The 17234-nt window shown below is 39.0% G+C and overlaps 3 protein-coding genes across 4 annotated transcripts; 2 read left to right on the top strand and 1 right to left on the bottom strand.

Moving 5' to 3' along the window:
* The first annotated feature begins 839 nt into the window (after positions 1 to 839).
* Positions 840 to 9734, top strand: LOC103859342 (exocyst complex component SEC8). Of its 2 annotated transcripts, none has more exons than XM_009136857.3 (27): positions 840 to 1019; positions 1259 to 1383; positions 1599 to 1811; positions 2096 to 2269; positions 2463 to 2567; positions 2803 to 2912; positions 3059 to 3238; positions 3590 to 3713; positions 3795 to 3901; positions 4204 to 4511; positions 4597 to 4757; positions 4874 to 4989; positions 5383 to 5453; positions 5531 to 5661; positions 5743 to 5792; positions 5913 to 6013; positions 6376 to 6485; positions 6663 to 6770; positions 7384 to 7566; positions 7638 to 7723; positions 8068 to 8236; positions 8335 to 8412; positions 8587 to 8688; positions 8844 to 8918; positions 9019 to 9114; positions 9194 to 9243; positions 9322 to 9734. In XM_009136857.3, exons 2-27 carry the CDS (start codon positions 1342 to 1344, stop codon positions 9407 to 9409), a joined length of 3138 nt encoding a protein of 1045 aa, XP_009135105.2. In that variant the 5' UTR covers positions 840 to 1019; positions 1259 to 1341; the 3' UTR covers positions 9410 to 9734. The 2 variants fall into 2 exon arrangements, with proteins under 2 accessions (XP_009135105.2, XP_033142264.1); XM_033286373.1 differs by having other exon boundaries at positions 843 to 1114.
* Positions 9735 to 10121: 387 nt separating this feature from the next.
* LOC103859341 (pumilio homolog 4) lies at positions 10122 to 14846 on the top strand. Its single transcript, XM_009136856.3, has 11 exons — positions 10122 to 10263; positions 10338 to 10998; positions 11419 to 12208; positions 12294 to 12822; positions 12904 to 13045; positions 13140 to 13247; positions 13370 to 13582; positions 13672 to 13782; positions 13871 to 14065; positions 14154 to 14328; positions 14418 to 14846. Exons 2-11 carry the CDS (start codon positions 10351 to 10353, stop codon positions 14465 to 14467), a joined length of 2961 nt encoding a protein of 986 aa, XP_009135104.1. The 5' UTR covers positions 10122 to 10263; positions 10338 to 10350; the 3' UTR covers positions 14468 to 14846.
* Positions 14847 to 14970: 124 nt separating this feature from the next.
* Positions 14971 to 17190, bottom strand: LOC103859340 (transcription initiation factor IIB-2). Its single transcript, XM_009136855.3, has 7 exons — positions 16636 to 17190; positions 16116 to 16140; positions 15901 to 16030; positions 15695 to 15825; positions 15530 to 15618; positions 15353 to 15429; positions 14971 to 15278 (listed from the first exon to the last, which is right to left on the bottom strand). Exons 1-7 carry the CDS (start codon positions 16986 to 16988, stop codon positions 15145 to 15147), a joined length of 939 nt encoding a protein of 312 aa, XP_009135103.1. The 5' UTR covers positions 16989 to 17190; the 3' UTR covers positions 14971 to 15144.
* Positions 17191 to 17234: the final 44 nt, after the last annotated feature.

Below are 17234 nucleotides of genomic sequence, written 5' to 3'. Positions count from 1 at the left end.
AAATTATAAAAATTTCGAATCTGAAAACATATAATCTAAAACTATAAAATTTTTATTTTTTTATTTTTTTTATTTTTATTTTTATTTATTTTTGTTTGTTTATTTAATTTAAACCAAGGATATTAGAGACATTTTACCCTTTAATGAATGTCATTTTTGTGACTTTCTCCTTCTAGTGCTCTTTTTGAGACATAAACTTCAAAAGGTGCTATTATTGACAATTGCCCATGAAATTATTAGTTTCTGGGAAAAAAAATTATTAGTTTGTATATTTGTAGATTTAAACTAAATTTAATGCTATTTATTTTATGATTTATGTTAAAATCATATATTGTCAAATGGATTTACTACTAAATTTCATTTCATTAATAAATTTCCGTAGATATAAATGAATTCTTTGTTAAAAATATTAAAATAATTAAATTATTTAAGAATTTATAAAAAAAAAATTAATTAAGTTTTTAACACAAAATTTAGATTCTAATACAAGTACTTACAAATCAACTTCGGTAAATGCTATATCAACAAAATAACAAATTAGAAAAGCATTTTATAATAATATATATTTTGTTGGTTATTTTACTTTTCCGTATATCTTAATTAAAAAAGATTTATATGTATAAACATAAAACTAAAATGTTGAATATATATATTTTACTGCAAATTTATTGTAAGAAATATGATTTAATATTCTTTCCCTGTACTTACGAATAATCCATAAAACGTATTACAGTCAGATAGTGGTTTACCGGTTTACATGTACATTCTGTTTGATAATTATGTATTATTAATGTTTGTTTGTGTGACTAATTTCCCCACAATAAAATTAACATTGGGGGAAAACAGAAAACAAGGAAAAAGTGGAAGAGAGAAACAAATAAATTACAGAGAAGAAAAAGTCTGGTAAAAATTAGAAGAACTCGGAACGTGAAGAAGTTTAGATATATTTCTTCCTTGTTAGCTCTCCTCCTATTTTCTCTTGGTGATCGGGAGTCGCACTCATCAGATTCGTATCCCAGGTAAAGATTCGTAGCTGAAAATCCATTTCGTCTTCTCGATTTTGGCTCTCTAGATCTACTTCAGCACCTATTGTTTGATTGCAATTCTCGATTATGTAAGTTAAAATTTAAACGTATTTGGATTTGGATATTATCTTTTCTCTCTGCGTTGCGTTTTTGTATTTTTGATGTTTGGGAAATGAGCTGCGTAGCATCGTGTTCGCTCATGTATGTGTTGGTTTTCGAACTTTTGATTTCAGCTACAGAGAGCTTGATTGGAATGTGCTGAGGAATTACTCATTTAGGCTCGAACAAGCCAAGCGCGATAAAAAAGATCGCAAGCATGGGAATTTTCAACGACTTGCCTGTTCCCTCGGATAAAACTGTAAGTCCACACTCTAAGGAGCAATCGTCTGGTTCAACGGTGGTGTTCTTGCACCCCTTAGGAGTTTTATTCAGCATGTGAGAAATGATGTTAAGGTCTAGAAAGTTATGCAAGGGGTAGAATGGGAAACCAACTGGAACTATCACTGTTCTTGATTTTTTTTTTTTTGGAGTATATGAGTTTGTGTGTGTCTGAGTGATGATGGTTATTTGCAGTACCTTAGGGAGGAGCTGGCACGAATAGATGAGAGCTGGGCTGTTGCACGTTTTGACTCTTTGCCACATGTGGTCCACATCCTTACTTCAAAAGACCGTGAAGCTGACATTCATGTTTTAAGGGAACAAAGCGATGTTGTCGAGGAGGTTGTGGATGAAGTTGTGCATGCTTATCATGGTGGTTTCAACAAGGCCATTCAAAACTACTCTCAGGTTTCTATTTCTGTTAGCTCTTCCTTTTCTTATCTAAAGCAACAACCAGCGATATCTGTCACATAAACTTCTTTTACCGCTTATTGGCATTCAGATTTCATGTTTAAATTTACGAATCTACTCTATACTAAGTTGCGGCTGCTTCTGTTATTTATAAATTTTGGTGTTTCTTTTGGAATTATACTAGTCAAGAGATAATGTAATTTAGTAAAAGTTCATTCGTGAAGTAAGTTGATTTTGATTCTCTCGTTTTTTTTGCCTGCTTTGAATGTATTCTTCATCAGATTTTGCGTCTATTCAGAGAGTCCACTGAAAAATTAGGCGACTTGAAGCATGATTTGGCAGATGCAAAGAAGAGCTTGGGTACACGTAATAAACAATTACACCAGTTGTGGTACCGTTCTATGACATTGCGGCACATCATCTCAGTGCTGGATCAAATTGAGAGCATATCTAAGGTTGGTTGGATTAACCGTAACATTTCTTAGTTAATTCTTTTTGACAATGCTTGTTATGTATTTTCGCTGCTCTGAAGTTTTATACTCCATTCATGATAGCACTCGGTATTTCTGATGATACATTTGTTGATATGTTTCCAAACTGCTAATCTGTTGTGACAATGGTGGCTCTGCCTTTTGAAACATTGAACAGGTTCCATCTCGTATTGAGAAGCTCATTGCCGATAAGCAGTTTTACGCTGCTATTCAAGTGTATCTCCAGTCGTCTCTGATGCTTGAGCGTGAGGGCCTTCAAACGGTAATTTCCTAACTGCCAATGCTAGCAAATGCTGGAAAAGTAATCTCAGGGGAATTGTTTTGGGTTTTCTCATTCAATTGTCAAATTCATTGATCTCTAGGACTGTTTTGTTACAAATTCATTGAATGGGATCTTTAACATCTAATTTCCATCGGAATTTTCCTGTTATTCTGTTCGAGAGATCTACTGCTCACTTGGATGTTGTACTTATAGATATTCTGGTACGTTCACCTAGGTTGGTGCTCTTCAAGATGTCAGATCTGAGCTATCTAAGCTGCGAGGATCCCTTTTCTTCAAAATTCTAGACGATTTGCATGCACACCTATACAATAGAGGTGAATACAGGTAGGTTTCTTTTCAGCTTCTATACGCAAATTTCAGAAGCTGTGCTGCTTTTTATCCTTGGTTCCAGGCGCCTGCTTGCTTGATAGTGTGTATTATCACTTCTTTCATCGCCCAATTTTCTGTTCTTGACCTTGTCTATGATGCAGTTCGGTTGCGTCAAGTATATATGAAAGAGATGATGAAGTACCAACTACAACAGCTGTTGCAACCAGTCAAATGAGCTCACAACCACTTTCTCGTAGAACACGGACACTGAAAGGTGATAGTCAGTTTGGTGCTAGGGGACTCACAAATGGTTCACATAGGTCGGCTTCTATTGAAGAAGGGTATGATTAAGAAATCTTTCACTTCAATTGATTCTTTATCGGATATTAGGAATACTTTTTCGTGTATAAAGATTAAGATTATTTTTTTCGGAGGGATCAATGTTTAGTAACTGTCTGGTTCGTTTCGGTTCTTTATAGAGGTTCTCTCGGCTTTATTTTCAATATAGAGGTTGAGAATTGCAATATTTCTCTGATCATTGTTTAGAGGTTCTCCTTGTAATTTCATTCCTTAAAATTTTTGTCAGTAAAAGAAAATATGCTGTAAATTGATTGTGGCAGAAGTTTCTTTGCCAGCCTAAGGTTGTTTTACTTCGCTAATTTGTCTTTCTTTAATCACCTTGTGTTTCTTAGTTCATCATTTGATGGACATGACGAGGAGGACTCTGTAGTGCATGATGAAGCATCCGCTGATAGTAAATTGCTTTCTTACCATCTTCCTCCTTGGCTTTCTGATTCCACTCCTGACGAGTTTATTGTACGTGCTTGTTACGCTTATATATCATATTTTATGCTCATTTTTTTAATTGATGCGACATTGCTTTTTCTCCTGTTTCAGGAAGCAATAAGAAAGAGTGATGACCCATTGCATGTGAAATATCTACAGACCCTTGTTGAGTGTCTCTGTATGCTTGGGAAAGTTGCAGCGGCTGGTGCTATCATATGGTTCGTTTTCTAATATCTTTGATTATTTTTAATTGGTTTTAGATATGCTAGAAAATTCACTTCTTTAATTAATATCTTTTAGTTTTAAATCGCCAGCAGTGGCCTCATTTTGTTAGTTAACTTGTCATCGATGTCATCACTAAATACAATCTTTATTAAATGTATTGTGTAATTTGGGTGGGGTGGGGGGGGGGGGGGGGAGTTAACATTTATCATTCTTGAAGTTAAAGATGAATGATAACCGATGCAGCTTAAGTTTATCTTCAAACTTCATTTCGTGATGTTTTTGTGTTCTCTTGCAGCCAAAAACTTCGACCCACAATACATGAGATCATAATATCCAAGATTAAGGCCCATATGGAGACTAGAAATTTGTCGAAGTCCGGGAGTAATCAGGGTGATCGAACGGGAGCTGTGGGATTGCATACTATCAAAGGACAGTCAGAGGCCTACAGATTATCAAAAGATAAACCTCAAAATGGGATGCCAAATTCAGGATCTCACCTGGCTATGAGTCCTGTTTCGCCTCTTATGGCTCCTGGAGGCAAAGCGCAAGCTGCAGCAAAAGATCTTCTTGACTCAATTTTAGATACTATTGTCAAGATATTTGGTGAGAAATCCAACTGTTAAACTCGTCTGAATGTCTCATTTTCCATAATGAAAGCTCAAATTTTCTCTTACTGTTACTTTTATAGAGAATCATGTTGTTATTGGAGAGCTTTTGGAGTTGAAGGCTTCACAACATGACATTAACACGCCAAAGTCATTGCCTACTGATGTCAATTGGAACACCGATCCCGAAGCATCCCAAGTTACTGGAGGCTACACTATCAGTTTACCCTTGACAGTCTTACAGGTCTGCATATGGATTTCAAAATATCTGATTTTTCGTGAAGCCAAATGTTTATAAACTACATTGAACTATTGGGTACTCATACGTAAGCTTATTGAAATTTAACGTTAACTTTGAAGAGTGAATGCCAACAACTCATATGTGAAATTCTACGCGCAACTCCAGAAACCGCTTCAGCAGATGCTGCTGCACAAACTGCTAAACTTGCAAAGAAGGCTCCCAAGAAAGATAAAAGGCAAGTGATCCTTAGCATTGGTAGTTATTACATTCACGGAGATGGGTTTCCCAATATCATGTAGATACATAGACAACGAAACATGTCCCAAAGAATTAGACATTTTAAGATTTTGTTAAGATAGGCGTCATTTCCATGACCAAGCATGTTTTCTTGTCAGTCAACTAATATGTTTATTCGATAGTTTAGGGATGATTTAGAGCACAGATTTCTTCTGATGGCCTAATAAGAAGGTTTTACGACACCCAAGTCTAGAAATTTGTCATGTAGGTTCTTCTCAGCACGCTAGTAAATGGGAGCACTGAAAATATAACACAAATTTGAATGTGAAATTCTGCAGTTTGGTTAGTAGTATTTGATCTTTGACTGATTATTGATGATGGTGGACGGCAGGGGTGCACCTGAAGATGGGCTAACATTCACCTTTCGGTTTACAGATGCAACTGTATCGCTTTCTAATCAGGGTAAAAATTAATCATCTTGACTTTTTTGTGGTTATAATGCCTTTGATGGATTTAATGATGTTATGTGCTGCTGACAGGAGCTGATCTCATTCGTCAAGGCTGGGGAAAGAGGGCTTCAAATGCATCACAGGAAGGTTATGGATCTGCAGCAGTTTTGCCTGAACAGGGAATATATCTAGCTGCATCAATTTACCGGCCTGTCCTTCAGGTTTTGATTCTGGTTCATCTAAGCTTTTCCATTCGATGCCAACTGTTTTTCAGTAGATTTATTATCTTATGAACCTTGCAGTTTACCGATAAAATCACTTCAATGTTACCCAAAAAGCATTCCCAGCTTGTGTAAGTTCAAAATTTCCGTTTGCCTTTACTGGCTGTCATCCTGACAAAGCTAAACACCTCGCTCACTGTGCTGAGAAGTTGAATGTATTTTCACCATCAATTTTTCGATACATGATGCAGGAATGATGGGTTGCTTACATTCACTGAGAACTTTGTGAAAGATCACCTGTTACCGACAATGTTTGTGGACTATAGGAAAGGCGTACAACAAGCTATATCAAGTTAGTTCCGTTGACTCTATAGATCTGATCATAGCGTTTACTTTAGGGTAATTATCCTCTAAAGGTATACACAGTATTACATCTTGAAAGGGGACCTGTTAATTTTGGTTTCAAAGTCTTGGAGTTTTACCATCGCAAGGTGGTAGTAGAAGCATTTGCTTGCAAAACTAACTGATTTGGTCTGTCAATATAGGGTATTGCAGTTTTATGAAAAGTTAAAGCGTCTTGGAATTGTTGCATATATTTGGAAAGATTTCTTGGCTTTTTTTTATAGGAACTGTTGTATTTCAATAGTTTATGAAAATGAAGTACCAGTAGTGTCACTATGAAAATGATTCGAGGTTCGCAAAACCATTTTGCAGGTGCCGCCGCATTTAGACCCCGTGCACATACAAGTACTTACACCCCAACTGTAGAAAAGGGTCGACCTATCTTGCAAGGTCTTTTGGCAATAGATCTCCTTGCAAAAGAGGCAAGTTGTATAGGCTTTTAAACTGGAAGCTTCACTTTATTGCTTTCACATTTTTTTGATCTGCCTTAAGAAGAATGGATGGATACTTCCCATTCGATGGTTTAATCCAATTTTTCGTGTTCTCAGCTTCATGCTATTTTTTTTATAAGGAACTTCCTTGCTCTTCGCTTTTTCTAGGTTCTTGGCTGGGCTCAAGCCATGCCTAAATTTGCCACTGACCTTGTGAAGTATGTTCAAACATTTCTTGAGAGAACATTCGAGAGATGTCGAACCTCATACATGGAGGTATGGATCTTCCTTGTTTCTCATTTGGTGTCCTCTTCCTTTGACTCATCTATTTATTTATATGTTTGATATCTTGTTTAGTGTTTGCACCTATGTAACAAAATCATACACTAAAAAGTATTACTGTCAGTGTGATGTGATTTAAAAAAAGTTCAATTGGAGTTGCATGAACTAGATGCATGACGGTAGATTTAGAGTCGACAGTGTCTTTAACATCGTGAAGCTAGCTAGAGTTCAGTTTGCGATACGTTAAACTGACGTACTTAATTTAAGTCGCAGTGTTATTCTGTTTTAGGCTTCTGGAGTTGTCTTGGGTAGCCTACAGTGTAAATGTAGGTTGTTTACCAGCTTATGATAAGCCCTATAGCCGAACTTGGCACTTAATGCTTAGTAACAGTAGTCGTCGTGATAAAGTTTGATTTAAAGAGAGAAAGAGCTGGAAGATTATGGATTTAGCCAATCTTATATGCGCATATGTCCATCTTTGATAATAATCTGCATTTTCCTTCACTATTTTCTTACGATTTTGTCTCAAGTGTCCCAAAATGTAAAAGCGATGTATTTCTTCCATTGCCACACTTTCTGAGCATAAGTTTGATTATTAATATATCAGGCTGTGCTAGAGAAGCTCAGTTACAGGCTCATTGGGAGGCATGATATTGAGAGATTGATGCGACTTGATGCTGCGAGTGCTTGTTTGCCATCTTCACTTGGGCATTCTGTTTCTCACTCTGAGGCTGTTGGCTCCGGAGTAGAACTCAATGATCTATTCTTAAGTTTGCCGTCTATCAAGCAGGTAAATTCATGTGTTGTCTGAAATAATTTTTCATCTGGTGATGATTATTTAACTAACTATAAATCTTACAGGATAATCTAATTCGTGATGACAACAAACTGATTTTGTTAGCCTCTCTTAGTGACTCACTTGAATATGTGGCAGACTCTATTGAGAGGTGAGTTCTTTGGATCGGATTAATTATGCATGCCTCTTCCTATCATGTCTTGTTCCTAAGTACATCTTAGATGTTATCAGGACACAAGGCAAAATGGGAAGTTCTATGATCTTATAACCGAGGAAATAAGGACATGCATAATTAAAAATGATATATGAAAGAGACTAAACTAGATTGATTGCTGTCTTTTCCATCTTAAATTTAAAGAAACTCAGAAACCTCTGCGTTTAGTGTAAAAGAGAAACTTGCATGGTTTGATATGTCTTCCTTTAGCTCTCTCTTCCTTCCCTAAGTAGCAAGTAAATGAAAACTCTTTCTTAAGTTTTAAATTCCCAAAATTTTAGGCTTGGCCAAGCAGTTCCTCGTGCGGCAAGTCAAGATAGTAATAGCAGGAATCAAGCAACTTCTCCTAGGAATCTGGCATCATTTGCTGATGAGTACAGAAAACTTGCGACGGACTGCCTAAAGGTTCTTCGTGTTGAGATGCAATTGGAAACAGTCTTTCATCTGCAGGTATGTGATCGATGCTCCCTTTGTTAGGAAGCTTGCGGGGAAATGAGAAATTCAACTTGTGTCCTGTAAATTTTACGAAATTCTATGGTTTTGAAAAGGAAATGACAAATCGGGAATACTTAGAGGATGAGGATGCCGAAGAGCCAGACGACTTTGTGATTTCTCTTACTTCACAGGTTAGTCATATCACTTTAATGATGGCCTGGATAAGTTTTACAACCATCAAATATTCACATCACTCTCTTCTGCTGCGAGTACCTAGTGAGCCAAATGACGAAGTCATCTCAATTTTATTGCGGTGCATTATATTTCTGCTCCAAGTTTTCTTACAGTTCCTCTTTTTCCAACAGATAACACGTAGGGACGAGGGAATGGCGCCTTTCATCTCTGGTGAGAAGCGCAATTACGTTTTTGGTGGCATTTGTGGAACTGCAGCAAGTGCGTCCATTAAGGTACACAGTACCTCTTTTTTTATATATACTGTAATGAAATTTACAAGATCTTTGGTACTTCAATTAAAATATCAAATATACTATATCTCAATCCTGTATCTAACACTTGATCATCATCTTTCTAAACTGTTAAAGTCTTTAACTAATTTTTCTAGGCTTTGGCTGACATGAGATCAATCAACCTCTTTGGAGTTCAACAAATTTGTCGGAACACTATTGCATTGGAACAGGTAATAGATCATCAGTCTTGTTTAGGGATCGAGTTCACTATTTGTAATATTTTACAATAAGCATTTCACTGTCTACATTTGTGTGTATGATACCTGGCAGGCCATGGCAGCTATTCTATATATCGATGGTGAAAGCGTACAACAGAACCTAGATCGTGTCCGTACTTACTTTGAACTACTAAACATGCCATTCGAGGTTAGCCAAAAATAAATGTTTCTTCTTGACCTTTTCTCAGCCTTCTTATACTCAAATCTTCACCTGGTTTTGTCTGCAGGCGTTACTTGCATTCATAGCGGAACATGACCAAATGTTTACACCCACAGAGTCTGCTTCTCAACTTTTATCTTCTGCGATTAATGCTAATAGTACGGTTTCTTGACTTAATGTATATTGGCTTGTCAGGTATTCCAATCTTCTAAAGGTGAATGTTCCTGGAAGAGATACTCCTCCAGATGCTCAACACCGCCTTTCGGAAATTCTTTCTCACTGATATCAAACTCCTCGAGCAGCCATCCGCGGGTTACCCCATGAATAAGCAAAGCTTCTCCAAGCAGCCAAGCTCTTGTTACACTATTTTCATAAGCTGCAGAAAAAGCACACTGGTGAAATCCCAAAGGAGAGGCAAGTGACATAACACAATGTACATCATCTTGGTGCTTCTGCTGCAATAATAAGCCTGGTTCCATTATTCTTTAGTTTGTTTTTCTTCTCTCTTGTCCAGTTTTGTGATGTTGAATACAGAACCCAAGACCTTTCTTTGAGAGTTTTGTTAGACATTTCGTTTGAATAAAACTTTCCAAGGTGAGTTCATTTTCCAAGTGAAAACAAAAATGGAGAGAAAGCCACAGATATCTACCATTCATCTTTGATATGGAACGTTATAAAGACCTGCTTGTTTATATCACAATCTTTAAAGGCGTTAATTTCGCTTTGATTCTCACTTCACTCTTACTCTTCTATGCATGAAATAAAATAAATTGTAAGAGATTCTTGATTTTAATAAAAAGCTCAATCATTAATTAATCATCTTAGAGAATGATATTAGACAAGATGAGAGATCACACACGGTCTTAAAATTTAAAGATTAGTGTGTAGAATATAATTAAACAAATAACAAAAAGACAAAAAAAGGAGACATATCCGAATCTAATAGAAGTAGACGAATTACAAGAGAGAGGAGAGGATGAAGGCGATCTCAGACTTCCATGCTTCTTCTTCTTCTTCTTCTTCTTCCCCTCTTCGTTCCCTTCCCAGCTTCTCATTGTCCTTCTTCGTGTTAGCGTAAACGAGAGAACGACGTCGTTCGTCTACGATAAGATCTTACGTACACATTCAAATCCAGAGGTGATTGTTAAATTTGATCGCGATCACAATTTTTTTCGAGGAACTCTCTGATTAGGTCTCATAATTGATTTCAGATGAAGGGAAGAGATGTATACTGATAGCTACACGGACACGCGATCAAACATGAACCGAGGATCCAATGCAGCCGATCTCGAGGATCGATTCCAGAGAGAGCTCGAATCTCTCCTGCAACAGCATCGCAACCACCAAACATTCGGCTCGCAACGAGACGTCGTCGCCGATGTGCACAGAAGCGGAAGCGCGCCGCCGACGGTGGAAGGTTTGTTGAGAGCCATGGATAATCAATACTTGATGAACACCAACGCTGATTACATCAGAGACGCTGCGAACGTCGGCGTCGAGCTTTTGTCCGACGACGAGCTGCGTTGGCACCCTGCGTATTTATCGTACTACTACTCGAACGAGCACTCGAACCCGAGGCTGCCGCCTCCGTTGCTGTCTAGGGAGGATTGGAGAGTTGCTCAGAGGTTTCATAATGGTGAGACGGTGTTTGATCCTGTTGGGGAGTGGAGGAAGAAAGGTGAGAACAGCAACAGCAACAACAACAACTCTTCGTCGTCGCTATTCTCTGTTCAGCCTGGTGTTGAGCAGGCGGAGAGTGATTTGATGGAGCTGAGGAATGCTGTAGCGCAGGGACGCTCTCAGAAGACGGCTGTGCAGAGGCTTGATCCTGGGCTTGGGCCCAGAAGGAAGAGTTTCGCTGATATACTTCAGGTAATGTCTACCAGAGGTCGTTAGCTCAACTGGCAAGGATCTCTAGTCATTGTGTCAGAGGTCCCCGGTCGAGTGGCCCTTGAGACGAACTAATATTATATGTTGCTGTTTTGGGCCTAGGGGGATTACTGGCTTTGGTACCGAACCTCTTGATATTCAAAAGAAATAAAGTTTATACATTTACTAGAGGTTGTTAGCTCAACTGGAAAAGATCTACATTGTGTCAGAGATCCCCGGTCGAGTGGCCCTTGAGACGAGCTAATATTATATGTTGCGGTTTTGGGTCTAGGGATTAGTGGCTTCGGTCCCGAACCTCCTGATATTCAAAAAAACAAAGTCTATACATTTAGTGTTTATGTTCATGTTGAATATATGCTAGCCTTGATTTAATTCTACTTGATTGATTTGTAATTTGTACAGGAAGGACTTGACAGAGATGCAGCCTTACGCAGCCAGCTTTCTCGGCCTGCGAGTTGCAACACTTTCCGCGACATGAACGATCCTGCTGTCTTAACGAATTTTAGTCCGGGTGGATTCGACAGCCCATTAGCATTCCATGAGTCTTTACATTCCGCTGGACAGAACACTCCGAATGCTATGCTGGGATCTAACATGAGTTCTCCAGTGCCAAGGAATAGAACTCCTGAGTCACATCTAGTAGGGCGAGCTTCGGCCTCTGGTTTGCCCCCTATTGGTACCAGAGTCGGTCCTGTCGAGAAGAAGAATACGTTTGGCTCAGCCATCCACACTGCTGCTGATGTTGCTGACACGCTGTCGAGGTTGAACATGGCAGAGATGAATCAAGTCAAAGATAACCTTATGCAGTCCCAGATTCAGGTGGAATTGGAGAATCAATCTGATGTCATGCGTTACATACCCAATGGTCATAAGAAGGCTCTGCGTCAACAGGGTATTGGTATGACAGAGTCAAACGATCAGTTATTTTCTTCAAATTATGGTGGAGTTATGAGTGGTTATGGAACAAGCCTTGGTGCTTCTACGGTGGCTTCCCACGGACAGGTCAACATCCCTAAACGAGCCTCCTCTTCGGCGAGTCTATACTCAACTTCAGACCGCTCTAGATTAGGAAGCCTGGGCTTATCTGATAATATTCAGAATGCAAATGTTAATGGAATGGACTTCTCCACAGCTGGTGGTTATTTGGTAAATAACAAGTTGAATTCACTAGCTGAGCACTATTCCCCTGAAGGTATCTCCCTCGCTCTCTCACTCTCTTACTCTCATAAACGCAAAAAGCGTATCATCTTAGATTTGGTTTTATTCGTTTGTTTTAGGCTCACATTTGAATGGGGAAGGGGATATACAAAACTTGAATAGATTGATAAACCAAGCTGCTGCTGAGCTTCATTCTCCAATTATGGACCCTCATTACAGCCAGTATCGGCATACGGCATCAGCTACTGGTGCACCAAGTGATCACCCTCTTCTTAGAAACAATCTCGGGACATCAAACGGAGATACAGCTAATGAGTATCTCGCGATGTTACTTGCTCAGCAGAGGCATCAGCTGGGTAATCTCAGTGCTGCAAATTCCAGATTGTTTGATAATCCTCCATATGATCTTGGCAGCATGTATCTGGGAAACCATTTACCTTCTCCTTCCAAGAATTCAAGAAACCTCCAGAACATGCGAATGTCACAATCTGCTGCCTCAATGATGAAAATCCCCCTTGGAGGATTACCGGGATCTTCCCATGTAGATATCGGCAGCGCAACGGAAGCATCATTACTAGAAGGGTTCAAGAACAACAAGACAAGGTCTTTGGAGCTTTCAGAAATAGTTGGGCATGTGATTGAGTTCAGGTATTTACCTTGCCTTAACTTATATACTTCATTTAAAGTTATTACTAGCTCACTTTTGTCTTCCTTTGACACCACGTGCAGCATGGATCAATACGGAAGTCGTTTCATTCAGCAAAAACTTGAGACTGCAACAGATGAGGAAAAGAATGCAATATTCCCTGAAATACTTCCTTATGGTCGCACTTTAATGACAGATGTCTTTGGAAATTATGTCATTCAAAAGGTAAGAGCTGTAGCATCTAAACAATTTCGTTGCAAATGGCCTGTGTCTCTATACTCACAGGTTGTTCTGTTTTTTCTTTTCTTTTCGTTTTTAGTTTTTTGAGCATGGTACAACCAAACAGAGAAAAGAACTCGCTGAACAAGTTACTGGCCACGTTTTGGCTCTCTCTCTACAAATGTATGGCTGCAGGGTTATACAAAAGGTACTCAGTACAAACACATTGTTTTGACCCTACTTATTATTATATAATGGTAAGAGTCTTATAGAAAGAGGCTTTAAATTCTCTGAGCATGTCCCTGTCTTGTTTCTGCGATATTGATACAGGCGTTGGAGGTGGTTGATGTTGAGCAGCAAGCTCAAATGGTGCGAGAGCTTGATGGGTCTGTCTTGAAATGCGTTCATGATCAGAATGGTAATCATGTGATCCAGAAGTGTATTGAGCGTCTTCCTCAGGAATGCATACAGTTCATTATTTCCTCATTTTATGGGAAAGTCTTAGCTCTTTCAACACACCCTTATGGATGCCGTGTTATCCAGGTCTGATATATATATAAATCACATCTTATGGTTGTTTTCTTATCCGCTATTAACAACACTTGTAATGTACTTCTTTGGAATCACGGCAGAGGGTACTGGAGCATATTGATGACATAGAAACCCAACGGATCATTATGGAGGAAATCATGAACTCAGTCTGCACTCTAGCTCAAGATCAGTACGGGAACTATGTTATTCAGGTAAGTTTCTTAATGCTTGAGTTACATTGTTAGTGCATGAAAATAGTCACACTACCCTGACAATGGTTGACCTTGCTTTCGTCTGTAGCATATCATACAACACGGTAAACCACACGAACGGACAGAAATTATCAATAAGCTTGCTGGGCAGATTGTGACGATGAGTCAACAGAAGTTTGCTTCTAACGTTGTTGAAAAGTGCTTAACGTTTGGCGGTCCAGAGGAACGCCAGGTTCTAGTGAATGAGATGCTTGGCTATACTGATGAAAACGAGCCTCTTCAGGTCTGCAACTAAAAAAAAAAAATCTTTGCTCGCTCCTGTCTTTCTGCAATGTCTGAGAAGTCTCCCATTAACGCTGAAAAATATGCAGGCGATGATGAAGGATCCATTCGGGAACTACGTAGTGCAGAAGGTTCTTGAAACATGCGATGATCAAAGCCTTTCACTCATTATTTCTCGCATCAAAGTCCACTTGAATGCCTTGAAGCGATACACATATGGGAAACACATCGTTGCCCGCGTTGAGAAACTTATCACCACTGGAGGTAACTATCTCTTCTCTCTCTGTATAACATCTAGTAAGACAAATGTCACAGATCATGCATCATGCATCATTATTCGTTTTTTAATGCAGAGAGAAGAATCGGGCTCTCGTCATCTCTAGCTGCAAATGCTTCTCCTTAGCCATGTAAGTAAACCTCAAGCTCATAACACAACCAGAGAAAGAGGGGATAATTTGATGAACAGAGAGCTATATATGTACAGCCTAACTAAGCAAAGCACTGGTTCATGTTTATATTTATAATTCTGTAAATAAAAAAGAGGGTTTTAGATTTAAGTCAGTAAATAAAATGTATTTTGGATCTCCACTGGCTTAAGTTTAGACCTCCTTTTGGGTGTGTAAAAAGTGAAAGCATTGCTGTTTTATTATGTAAAGCAATGCTTGCTTATCTTTAGGTCTCTTATTATTCTACACATAAGGACAATGTAAATATCTTGAGGCTTTGCTCCCCAAGAGTTGCGATATTTATTGTTTTAAGCACTTAAGTTTTTGAATTGAACATTTTACACCACTAATTAGTTCAACAGTTTGAAACACATGTACAGATGGCCGGTTTGGAATTCTTATTTCTTTTAACCGAGAATTTCAGATCCGGTTTTCTTTTGTTCTGACTTCTGACACACGCTTAACCAATACACGAATCTTTGGATTAATTTTTCTCTGGATACAAATCTACTTGAGAACTCTGGTTCAAGTCTGGACCAAACAACTCTATAACCCCAGATTCCAATAGAAACTAGACTTGATTTATCAAACAAGAAGGCGTGGTAACAAGTTAAGAGAGAGAAGATGAAACACTCTAAGGGCTCTGAAGGTTCTTGAGATCTTCTTCTTTAGCATACCAAGCTGGTATGATCTTGGGAAGGTGAGGGTAGAGATCTTTGTACGAGTTCCTAATAGTTCCTTCTGCAACTCCAGTTGCCACTGAGATATCTGCAAGGAGTTCAACATCAGCGATTGTTTTAAAGTTGTATTGTTTCAGTTCACACGATGTGAATGGAACAGACCTCGAAGAGGCTTCTTCTCATCAGAGAGCTGTGTTATGATGTATATAACCGCTGCTGCAATCGATATGGGACTCCTCCTGCAACCAAAGGTGTTTAAAGCTCCATGTGTGAATACTCGTAACATCGATAAACCCAGAGAACAGAAGTGATAAGACAGTAAATGGTCAACGATGTAACCTTATATCGAACTCCTCTGACTTCTTCACAGATTCTTGAGCCGCCTTCACCGTTTGGTTAGTCATACCAAGATTGGAGCAAAAACGTCTCTGGAGATTTACCAATCCGGTTAACGAAAACAAGCAGCGGATAAGAACAAACATGCACTTGATTTCAAGAGCTCACCATGAAGTCTCCGGCGTGGATAGTTCCCATTTCTACTGATTGTCCAGTTTCAAGTCCCAACTGTTTGACTATATACTCTTTTGCACGACCAATCTCCTTCTTAGTAGCTCCATTGGCAACAGAACATATTTCTACACAATGATGGATGATGATTAACGAACATATGAACCAAAAAAAAAAAAAAACAAATAGCTGTTCGGTAGTACCCTTGACTGTTCGTGGCTTGTCCTCTTGCCGACAAGCAATGTATAAACAAGCAGCCAAAAGAGCATCCTGATTCCTTCCTCTGCTTGACTTCTGATCCTCTACCCTTTTATATATCTCATTGGCTCGGTCCTTTAATCCAATATCAACAAAGGAATGTAAAACCCCACACAAATATAACCATGTGATGATGAAAGAAACATGTCTAGCTAGATACCTTGATGGTCGCCACAAGCCCCAACCTGGAGAAACACAAGGTTCATCAAACCTTGTTAATTACAACTTGTCAAGCAATCTAACTTACAGGGAAAGCAATCTAGTCTCATAAATAACATTCCATAACCCATTGAACCGTCTCAATTAACGTATTATTGCCAAGTAATAAGAGGCATTAATTGCACAATATCATTTATGCAGTGACATAAACTTTGCTTATATAAAAGATTCATCTACATGGAGCTTCATAGTAACTACAATCCTCAAACTTTCAGACCACAACACAAGCAATCAAAAACTTAAAATGAAAACGCAACATAAATAACATTCCATAAGCCACTGAACTGACAAGATTAAACATATCATAAGCAAAAAAAAAAATCAAAATCAAAAGTCTTTCCTTTTCAGTAACAAACACTTGCCATAAATAAACCTTCTAGAAACCAACCACAATTCTCAAACTACTTTCAGACAACAACCAACCAAACAAAATCAATATCCAAGAAAACGACCCAAACTACCTATCAGCCATAGTGGCGATCGTCTTGAACGCGACGATAAGCCCACGATCAGGGTTCGATCCCCGGTTCTGCCAACGACCAAGCGAAGACGAGAGAAAGTCCCCGGACGATCCGTTAGGTTTCGAAATGACGGTGGTGAGACCCCCGTCGGCGAGAAGCGGGTTCGTCGGACCACCGACGCGGACGGGATCGTTGTCGCCCGACTCGTTGGCGAAGGTGCGCCACTCGGAGGTTTCGTCGATTGAGTGAGACTCGAGGACGAGGCCGCACTCCGAGCAGACGGTGTCTCCGGCGGAGTGATCGAACACGACCTCCGTGTGTTTCTTGCAGTCCGAGCAGAACGCGTCGCTCATTGCTTCTCTTTCGTCTCTGGAGTAAACCCTGAAACCCCCTTTTTTTAGTTGGAGTTTGGACTTCGATTTGGACTCTAGTTACGAAAGATTGACACTTTTTGTTCTTCTTCTTCAACGATTACTGTTCTCTCGGAGATGTTATCGCGTCATCATACTGTCTTGTGATGATCCAACGGCTGAGATTATTCGTGGATATGAAGATAAATGGTCTTTTGTAACAAATATGACCCAACTTTTTCAAGCCCA

The sequence above is a fragment of the Brassica rapa genome, chromosome A03 (genome assembly GCF_000309985.2).
Source record: "Brassica rapa cultivar Chiifu-401-42 chromosome A03, CAAS_Brap_v3.01, whole genome shotgun sequence".
Classification (NCBI taxonomy): Eukaryota; Viridiplantae; Streptophyta; class Magnoliopsida; order Brassicales; family Brassicaceae; genus Brassica; species Brassica rapa.
The sequence above is the reverse complement of the archived record's forward strand: the minus strand, read 5'-3'. Positions and strand labels throughout refer to the sequence as shown.

Coding starts and splice junctions, on each gene's coding strand:
- LOC103859342 (XM_009136857.3), top strand. CDS start 1,342: ATGGGAATTTTCAACGACTTGCCTGTTCCCTCGGATAAAACT. Junction 2,270..2,462: donor AAATTGAGAGCATATCTAAG/GTTGGTTGGATT, acceptor AACATTGAACAG/GTTCCATCTCGTATTGAGAA. Junction 5,793..5,912: donor AAAAAGCATTCCCAGCTTGT/GTAAGTTCAAAA, acceptor TACATGATGCAG/GAATGATGGGTTGCTTACAT.
- LOC103859341 (XM_009136856.3), top strand. CDS start 10,351: ATGTATACTGATAGCTACACGGACACGCGATCAAACATGAACCGAGGA. Junction 12,823..12,903: donor GGGCATGTGATTGAGTTCAG/GTATTTACCTTG, acceptor CACCACGTGCAG/CATGGATCAATACGGAAGTC. Junction 14,329..14,417: donor GAAACTTATCACCACTGGAG/GTAACTATCTCT, acceptor TTTTTAATGCAG/AGAGAAGAATCGGGCTCTCG.
- LOC103859340 (XM_009136855.3), bottom strand. CDS start 16,988: ATGAGCGACGCGTTCTGCTCGGACTGCAAGAAACACACGGAGGTCGTG. Junction 15,826..15,900: donor CAAGCCACGAACAGTCAAGG/GTACTACCGAAC, acceptor ATCATTGTGTAG/AAATATGTTCTGTTGCCAAT. Junction 15,430..15,529: donor TCAGAGGAGTTCGATATAAG/GTTACATCGTTG, acceptor CTTTGGTTGCAG/GAGGAGTCCCATATCGATTG.